Below are 10,267 nucleotides of genomic sequence, written 5' to 3'. Positions count from 1 at the left end.
ATATTAGTACAGATAATATAAATATTATAAATCATGCTACGGTGAATACTGGTTAAGGTTAACCATGCAACAGGAGTTAGTGTTGCCATCAATAAAATCGGTGTTTTGTAAAACTAATTAAGCGTCATTAGCCTAATGGTTAAGGGTACGGATTTTCGATCACCAGGTTGGGGGTTCGAATCCCGTTATTCGACTATTGTCGTAAACCATATCCTAGCACAGGCCTAGAGCTTAATTTGAATGGTAAAAGAAATATTAGTAAATTTACTTAAAATCTGCTAATATTTTATATGTATAAAAATACATAAATATTATTATAATAATAGAATAGTTGACAAAATGTTGATATTGACAATGTTGGATCATCATCATCATCATCAACCTGCCCTTATCCCTATCGAGGGTCGGCACAGTATGTACTACTCCTCCATACATCTCTATCAGCCGTCATATTCGAGTCTACCCCCTTCTTACGCATATCCTCTTTGACACAGTCATTCCATACTTTTGGATATAGTTATTATAAATAATTTGTAAGTAACGTGTAAGTTAAACATGTTGTGTATTTACATAAAGTAAAGTTCATAGTTTGTTAATTATAAATAAATGTTTGTGGCATGAATTATAATTGATATAGATCATGAGAAGAACATTAGGAAAATATTACGAATTTAATAAACATTGTAAAATATTATCGCGTTATTTCTTCTATATAACATAAATATGACTATTTATAAATTAAATGTGGCCTTAAATGTGAATTCCACTGACAAATTTACTGTAAATAACATAAATATTTTTTCAATGTAGGATTACAATTTAATTCTGTAAAATGTTTTGATAGTGGAAACAGACTTTAAGGCATTTGATGTTTTACGGTGGTAAGTAGACTCTGATACTCTTATTTATCTGTGTAACAGTGGGTTTCTGAGATCAAATCTCCGTTTAAAACATATTGTAATCTCTGCTTTGTCAAAGATGACAGGGATGACGATATGTTTTATACAAAGGTTTTGATTTCAGAAACCAACAGTAATTGTGGCTAAAATAACAAGTTAATATTGTAAAGTTTTGTCAGGTCAGATTTACTAATGTTGGATATACAAAATTTGTCTAGAAGACAGATTAGTTTAGATAAGGGCTGTCGATCGTAAAGTTGTTTGTGTTGCTACGCTACGTTAGATCTAGCCCAGGAGTTCAAGAACTGATACGATAATCTGTCATAATGAGGTAAACACGTCTGTTACTTCCTAATTGTTATATTAATTATGAAGTTGTGGAAAATTTTATTTAATGATAATTAAATCTATTGAATGTTATTGTTGACTTTTCTTAATTACTGATAGTGACCACGTGATGTTTGCTCACATGATTCTCCCTGCTAGTTGACATACCAATATTAATCGGAAATATTAAAATGAGTTAAATCTTAAAACATATTTATATAACGTATATGTATAGTAGGTTTAAAAATATTAGTCTTATATATGTAACGTTTTAATATATAAAGGCAAAGGTCATACCTGTTAAATACTTTAGAGAAGACGCTAGTGTTGTGACTGTCGGCGGAGGTGGGGAGCGAGTCAGCCTGCGAGCCCGGCGCCGCGCCCCCCGCACCCCCCGCACCGGTCGGCCCCTCGCCCGTCAGACCCTCCACCCACGACAGGGGGTACGAGAGCCGCTTCAACATCTAACACAAAGTTAATTTAATATTAAAAATTGCATACTTACCACATTATCAATTGTCTAATAAAAATTATTGAACAATAAACAGGAACGATAACTACCCTACTGAGTTGTTAATTTACATTTAGTGTAGTTTTTCCAAACACTAAGGGATCCTAGATCGTTAAAATGAATAGGGCTGTTAATCCAAGATGGCGTCATGGGTCATGGCGAGAGAACATTTTGGGTTGTAGTACATCTTAGTTTCGACATACTTTATTTTTCTTATCGGGTTTTCCAATATCCTCCTTCTGGTTGCCGTCGAGGGAGAAAGAGACGGCTGCAGGTTTGCGTGGTGCGCGCTCGTTCTCGCCGAGCGGGGGCGCGGAGAGCGGCGGCTCGGCGCGCGGCAAGCACACCGGCGGCACCCACTCCGCAGACAGCACTATGTCCGCGTCACTGTACACCTGCAACATACTAATTCATATAGGAAGAACATTCCAGAAGAAAAAGCTGAACGTGAACAGCTTAAATAAGAGATCCTCAGTAATAATACAAAATGTTTAATCATAAATTTTTAACTGTAGTTGATTTAAAGAAATCACGGACGAAAATATCACAATTTTCCATTAAACTGAAAATCAATTTAGAAATATAAAAAAAAAATTCGTGGAGATGAAAAAAACGAACAAAAGTCATCGGGAACAAAGAAGACATATTTTTAAATTATTTGAAAGACCAGATAGACACGGAAGAAAAATTTTAGACGCTGTAATATAAAGATGACAAAATCTCACTCGAAAACCAACACAACACTGCAAGACTAGAGTTTCCAACTTCACCAAAGTAAAAAGACCACGTATAACCTGCTACCACCATCTCACCTCTTCATGCGAGGTGCACGAATGCACCTCAACATCGTAATCTGTATAGAAGTGTTCTAGAAACTTCTTCTCCTGTTTATGGTCGAACATCGGCATATCTGACTCTGCGATCTCCATTATAGGTTCAATGGCGTGATGATAATGATCGTGAGTGTCTGCGTGACAGCAGTCCTCGTAATCTGACAGTGATGATACAGAATGGCTATCCTAAAATGTATTCATAATATGTTTACATCGAATTCTCTTGGAAATTAATTAATTATTTCAGCTATTAATTCTATCATACTATCTTACGCAGCTATGTCTGTTTCTTTACACATTTTGTTGAATTTAACATTTTAATGTTAAATAACAAGTAAGGTACTAGTCTGACTATGATTTCTATAGTTGACGATTAATTAAGACGTTAGCCGCTGGCTCACTGACCTCCATACATGGAAAGGCTATAAGAAATGGTATTTTGTGCCTATTTGAATTGTAACATAAGTAACCTGTCAATAACTTCAACAGGCGCGTTTAATTCTGAGGAAAACAATAACTGTAATATAGAGATAAGTGCGCTAGGTTTGACTTTTCCTTCATACCTTCTTAGAGTTGACAGGAGTGACATGCAGCAGCGGGTCGCGGATGTCAATACCGGAGTCATGGTAGGAGAGTTTGACAAGATGGCGCGCTGCGTCCCGCGGAGCCTCCTCCTCACCCTCCCCGCCCTCGCCCACCTCCCCGCCCTCACCCGCCTCCCCCGCACCGCTCTCCGCGCGCTCCGTGCCCGCACACGCCTCCAAGCTCTCCTCCTTCACCTGCTCCGCGTTAGATGACACCTTCACAACATTCAAAATAATCTTATTAACGTCTTATTAATATTATTAATGCGAATATATAGAAGGATGGATGGATAGATGGATATTTGTTTGAAAGTATCTCCAATACGGTTCAATGGATCTTCTTAAAATTTGGCATAAATGTAGAACACAATCTGGAAGAACACAGACTACTTATTAAGTTTTCTTAATTCGGCGCGTCTATAGTCGCGGGCGACATCTAGTTACTAATTAATTAAAACTTACTTCACTTCCTTGATCAATCGACATTCTATCTTTGGTCGGAATGGCCCAGTGATGGTCCAACAAGGATTTCCGCCTCTCTTCAGTCGTCTGTTGCTATAAACAAAACAATCACATAATTTATATTCAATTTTCATCTTGTGGAACCTGACACAGGGGCTCACATCAAAGTGACCAATTTGTGTTACCTGCAGTGCTGTGGGAGTGACGAGATCCCTCTCAAAGGCCTTGGGGAAGGCGGCGCCCCCGCGGTCCTCAGCGGAGCCCGGCCGCTCCTCCCCCTCGCCCGCCTCACCCGCCTCACCCCCCGCAGCCTGCAGCTCGGGGAAAGTCTCGTCCTGTGGAATGTATCGTGTTAGTATGTCGCATTATTATATCTGCTACCAGAGACTAACATTGAATCACTCACTTTGACTAGAAGGGAGTCTTTGCCGGGCGAATGTTCCGCTTTATTCATGTAGTAAATCTCGGCTTGCTCCGCCCTGTGGAATATTAAAGTCCTGCTATAAACGTGGGTTATTAATAAATTAATATTACTTACTAGAAATATAAAGGTAAAAGTTTACATGGATGGATGTTTATTAAAAGGTATCTCCAGAACGGCATAACATACATTAGTAAAATTTGGCATAGATATACAACATAATCTGTAATAGATAGGACACTCATTCAATTATTTTTTAAATATACTCGGAAAGAGTCAAGGGCAGAAGACCGGTAGGCTAGTTTCAATTTACTAAAATAAAGTTAAAAAATAATTGAACAATCAAAATGAAAATCGCAGTAGTATTATAAATGTCATAAGTAGAATTATTTCTATTTCTATTTAAAAATATATTTACGTTTTACCGTAGTCGTAAAAATTAAATTCGTTCAGGTGTTTTCTACTGGGTATTTAAGTTAATTAGACTTATAGTTAACACTAGCTTTCTCTCGCGACTCCATCCGCAGGGAATTAAAAAAAATAGCCTATGTATTCTTCCAGACTATATTTTACATCTATGTCAAATTTCAGCAAGATCCATGCACCCGTTGTGGAGATATCTTCTAACCAACATCTATCCATACTTCGAAACTTTTGCATTCATAAAATTAGTAAGATTAGGAGTCAAAAAATTTAATATTTCTTTGTTTTAGACAAAAAATACTATAATACTATTAATGACTAAACATACAAGATTTATACAAAAATATTTAGATTTCTATCCGCTATAACAAAATAAAACAAATATTTTGTTTATTATGCCGGTATGCAGGATAAACACAAAATAAAAACAAATCGCCATTCATCGAAGCAAGAGAACAAACACACGTAATGAATGGCTTACACAAGAACATGGGAATTTTATGACCGTACAATTCAATAGTCCGACTCACGGCATATTTATATAACTCTTATGATTAATACTGCAACAATGTTTGCCACTATTTTTAAAGAAAGCGTTATGATTTTTTTTTATTTTATGTGCACAGTTGTTACTGACTGCAATTACTTGATACCTAGTTAGGTTTGTATAAGATTTAAGATAATCTTACTAATATTATAAATGCGAATGTTTAGATGGAAAATATCTCCGGAACGGCTCAACAGATTTGTAAATTTGGCACACATATACAACATAGTCTGGAAGAACTTTTAAGTTTTTTTTTAAATACACTAAAACATTTGAACCCAGAGTTATTAATCGGTAATTAAGGAAGGACACTAAAGGTTATCCTTTGAGTCTCATCTCTGAGAATCACCACTTAAGACTGTGAGTTTCATAGCAAAGCAACTAATTTTAATAATATATATAAATGCGAATGTTTGAATGTATATTAGAAAGTATCTCCAAAAAGGTTGCATGGACTTCGCTGAAATTTGTCATAGATGTAGAACATAGTTTCGAAGAGCACATAGGCCACTAATTACTTTTTAAAACATAAAATAATATAATGAATACAAACGGTAGGTACTTGTGCGCGTTGTGGTCAGGTCCGTGCGTGCGCATGTGCGCGATGTCGTAGAAGATGGCGGCGTTCACGACGTACTCCATGGGTGCGATCACACCGTACGACTCCGGGCCGTGCTCCATCACCAGCGTGTCCGACACGTTCGGGTCGAACATCACCGCGTTCGGTGTCACCAGCAGCACTCCCGACACCACGCCCTAAATAAATATTTATTTTGATTAATACTCAATTGGTAAAATTTTAAGGACAAACGGATTATATCAGGGGTGGTATATACGTATAAACGTGTCGTCAAACAATTTAACTTTGTGATTATTTCGTAGTAGAATCACTCATTTTCACATTGCATAATGAATATCGTGATTATGAGGTTTGACACCCCTGGACTCATGTTGGGCAAACATTACGATAATTTAAGTGCAATTTCGCTGAATCTGAATAAACTGCTTGATTTAATTAGTTGTGAAAATAAAAATAAAGTAAGCCTTATAGGCTTGGAAAATATTTAATTACTCTCAATATTTTGAATTGACTTAAAATTATAACACACTACACTTCCGACTTAGAGAAATGAAGCATTGTTTGCTCAGTTGGTTAAATACTTTACATTACACTATTGATAACGATTGTGGTAATACAATTGCTGGTTGATGGCTCTTCCTTTGTGTATTATGTCAAGTTTTTTGTATGTGGTACATGTAATTTACCTGTCCATCAGTGATGTGACGGACGTTGATCTTGAGGAAGCGCTGCGGGGCGTTGCTGCTGGCGGGCGCCTCGGGCGACACCGGTCGCAGGCTGTCCAGAATCTCTGAAATATCACCAGCATTGCATTACTATCAACATCAGTCATAAATCTGTCAAAGCGAAATCTAGAAACTAGGCTTTCAGAAACGTACACCCGCATTTAAACATTCTCTACTTACATTGTAAAGAAATAATCGATTCTATCTCGATTTTTTTACACATCAAACTACTAGGAATACAGAAAACGTTATTAACATTAGGAGGTTTTCGAGCGTGAAATTTTTATCGCAAAATTCAATGTTCCTTAATTTTTTTCTATGACGTTTGTGAATGCGCGTGCTTGCTATATGTTACTGACGTAATAAATTAATCACAGATAAGTTTGAGTAAAGGAAAAATAATGACGCATAACAGTCATGTACTACAAAAACATTGCATTATGAAACTGGGCCATAGAACTGCATAATTTCTATGTGCAGGTTGAAGTTAAGGTAATACCGTGAACAGCTGCACGACTCGGTGATAACGAGGTTTCCATTACCACGGTGCGATAACGTGCCGGTAATAAAAATGCGAATACTTTACACCACCATTAAACCGAGTTACGCACACTGAACCGCACTTTACATGTAATGAACCAATTTAAACGCCGGCAAAGATCGTAAACCACTTCTTGACACTAAAATGGTACATTAAAGAGCATTTAAAAAGGCAACTCATCATTTAGCCTTAAAGGTTGAACTAGTTTAAGTTGTGAATAGAGTTAAAAATTACCTTTTTCCTGTGCGGGTTCGCTGGGGGCGCCCTGCGTGGACTCGGACGTGTTGTCCCCGCTCTCCGACGGCCCGTCCGACTCTTTATCGCCATCTGAACATACAAACACGACATTGTCACAATTCTCACCCACATGTTATACTCAAAACAAAAGAAATATGTCGTGAGATTCGCAACAAACCGTGATACCAACGCTTGAGGAATTCAAAATTAAACATTGTCGAGCAGCTGAGTGCGAGTGGCTGCCGCACACTTATCTCCGCTGATAAACCATATCCATGTCTGTTATGATGTGCGCGCGACCGTAGAAATTGTTCCTATTTAGTGACAGCACTGAATGTGGGACAATTTGGACGGCAATTTAAAATAGAAACTCAGCGCAATGCACGGCTATGGGCGGCGCGACCGCATTTGCCCGCTGCCCGTCTCGACTGCTTTTGTAACTTTTGTTTGCCGAGCAAACTGTAGAAAAAAAAATAATTTCAAGACTACGTCACACGTTAACAACATCAAGGCTGAATGTTATTGTTTTGTTTCACGAACGGACAATAGTGAATAGATCGGATCCGTTATAAATATTCGATTATTGGATTTTTTCTTCGTAATTAAATCGAGTTGAACCAATAACCGATGTTTTATCTATAGCAACGAACTTTATAAATTTATTGATCATTTAATTATCCGATCTACTGTTCACTATAGCTATTTTCCCGGGAGAAAGAAAAAAAAAACTATAAGTCTATTGCAACTTTACATTTTATCATATTAACATTTTTTGATAATAACGCATTATCAAAATACGTATGAGATATTTCGCATTTATTCTCTTTATTTCCGTGAACTAATCTGATAAAATTGTTTAATCATGTCCCAAGTAAACCGCTACTGATCTAATTAAAATAAAAAAAAAAACGTAACTCTATCTACAATCTTACAATGCCATCACATAATCAACCTACTATGGTATAGTTCCCTACATACTTTAAAACACACTCTTTTAAAAACAAATGAAGTCAAAACAGTCTTTTAAAAACAGAAGTCTACTGTATTTTGCAATGCGACAAAACAAAAAAAATCCTTGTCTTTATTATTGTCTAATGTTTGGGAAATAATGCACCTGACAGCGCATTATTGAATAAATAAAATATCGATCGTTCTAAAAGGCACTTGAAGTGTTCCTTTTAGAACGATCGATCGCTGTTACAACGTTTAGATCGAAGGTCGACTTTCGCAAACAAACAATTTCTTATTCGATTCCTCTCTAATACTAAACACTGAGTGTCTCAACTTTACGATACAGTACGCAGACTAAGATACTGAACCAACTTTTTATTACGTCAAAGAGATTTAAATCATAAAAAAGTGCAGACCTACTTTTTATACCAACAACTTGGGATGGACGGACATTTAAAGAGTTTTAAAATAAGATTCGTCTGCCCAGGCAAAGCTTGTTTCAGAGAAACATGCAAATGAACTAAAAAACAAACAATGAAACTTTGTACAATAAACCCGGCAAGTTGTACAAGAACAAGGACGACCGTCCCCCAGTTTGAGAAATGTTCCGCTTTGTATCACATTTAAAATTAATATTCTAATTATTTTAATAGCGTTTTCTTTAAGTTAAAGAAACTGTATTACTGCGACCTTTGGAAACGAATCTATGTGATAGTATTTATAATCTATATGTAATCCGTAATCCGGTTATTTTAAATATCTTACAGTATTGTTACTATGTTCGCTCCCAGGGGATGTTTATGTTACAAAAACAATTCCATTTGGCCTAAGAGTAGGTGAAAAAGTTTTCACGTTTATGCCTGCACAGGATTAAAAAAAATAATAGTCTATGTGTCCTTCCAGACTATGTTCTAAATCTGTACCAAATTTAATAAAGATCCGTTCCCGAGATACCATGCAAATTTTCGCATTTATAATATTAGTAAGATTTAACTTCACATAAAACAAAAAATACATGATTAAGTCAATATTATTTTAACATGATTTTTAAAAATTTTCGTTATCTCATCATCATCACCGTGTCCCTATCCCATTCACATTGAGAGGTCATCTTCCCTGATTCTCTTGAAGAAAAACGTTAACTTAAAATATTCAGAATTATTGGTACCATCGGAAGGATTCTTTGATGTTATTCTTACCGATGTATACTAGAGAAAAATTCTCATTTGTTTATATAACTAGTCTATCAAGTAATTAGAATTGTAATGGTATAATTAGGCGTGAAATATTTTGAATGGAAATTTCTATTTTTTAACAAGCTTCATTAAGATTTAATTACTGTTTGAGTAACAAATATATGCTATTCATATAGCAAATTCTGTGTTCGTAGGTCATGATTTTAAAGTCAATTTACTTTGTCTTTAAAATTGTACGAATAGGGCATATAAAATAAATATGATACTTTTTAATTACTTAATAGAGGAAATGAACAAGAATTTTAAGATTCCAGTATTCCCTTCCCTCCATCATTGGTCATCCCCTTTGTCGTGATTGTCGTATACAAAGCTATTAAAATGCAGCCTGCGTTAAAATATTACTCAAACCTTTTATTTAAAACGAAAATCGGGTCAAACCAACATAAGAAACTGAGTACGTAGAGTTGAGCGTATTCTCTCGTATTTTTAATAAAATTAAAATCACCACCCCCCAGAGTATGAAAAAACAGTAATTTTTTTACCTACAGTATGACAGCATGTCTTCCGATTATTCGTTTTGAAACGCACAAATATGCGCGGTTATTATGGGGAGTCTTAAGCTTTCTTTTTGTGAATATGTCGTCTTCTACCATAGGTTATATGTAAGTATCGTAGTGGAGTGCTACTGACCTTTCCTCTTGTCGGGCACGAGCAACGTCTGCCCGGGGAAGATGAACTGCGTGGCGAGCCGGTTCAGCTTAGTTAGCTCCGAAGGCGTGGTATCGAAGCGCGCCGCCAGCGACGTCAGCGTATCACGGTCGCGAACCTACATACAAATACAAAACAATTATATTTTTATTTGTTTCTTAGTGCCCAAAAAATAAAGCTGGATTCAATATCTACCTCATTAACCCAAACTCTTTTCTTCTCTTTTCTCGTAATGCCTACTCTAAGTCTAATTTAAGGGGAGTCCTAAGTAACCTTCATACCACTCCATGGACGTCAGTTATAGATCAAATAAATTATTTTG

General features: G+C 36.3%; 1 protein-coding gene across 15 annotated transcripts in view; it reads right to left on the bottom strand.

Annotated features, from left to right (window-relative positions):
- The window catches only part of mtd (TLD domain-containing protein mustard), a 105,911-nt gene that overhangs the window by 24,708 nt on the left and 70,936 nt on the right, over positions 1-10,267 (bottom strand). For 9 of the 15 annotated variants that reach the window (XM_013311223.1, XM_013311226.1, XM_013311227.1 and 6 more), the window contains 11 exons: positions 9,928-10,063; positions 7,088-7,180; positions 6,274-6,377; positions 5,561-5,763; positions 4,023-4,095; positions 3,802-3,951; positions 3,617-3,709; positions 3,134-3,370; positions 2,550-2,756; positions 1,941-2,132; positions 1,524-1,690 (listed from right to left, as the gene is read on the bottom strand). In XM_013311223.1, the coding sequence (XP_013166677.1) occupies positions 1,524-1,690; positions 1,941-2,132; positions 2,550-2,756; positions 3,134-3,370; positions 3,617-3,709; positions 3,802-3,951; positions 4,023-4,095; positions 5,561-5,763; positions 6,274-6,377; positions 7,088-7,180; positions 9,928-10,063 (1,655 nt within the window). Of the gene's footprint in view, positions 1-1,523; positions 1,691-1,940; positions 2,133-2,549; positions 2,757-3,133; positions 3,371-3,616; positions 3,710-3,801; positions 3,952-4,022; positions 4,096-5,560; positions 5,764-6,273; positions 6,378-7,087; positions 7,181-7,268; positions 7,600-9,927; positions 10,064-10,267 lie in introns of those variants that run through there. The other 6 variants (XM_013311217.1, XM_013311231.1, XM_013311229.1 and 3 more) reach the window with 5 other exon arrangements.

Source organism: Papilio xuthus, unplaced genomic scaffold (genome assembly GCF_000836235.2).
Source record: "Papilio xuthus unplaced genomic scaffold, Pxut_1.1 DF827680.1, whole genome shotgun sequence".
Lineage (NCBI taxonomy): Eukaryota > Metazoa > Arthropoda > Insecta > Lepidoptera > Papilionidae > Papilio > Papilio xuthus.
Note: the sequence above shows the minus strand (reverse complement) of the source record. Positions and strands in the feature narration are given on the sequence as shown.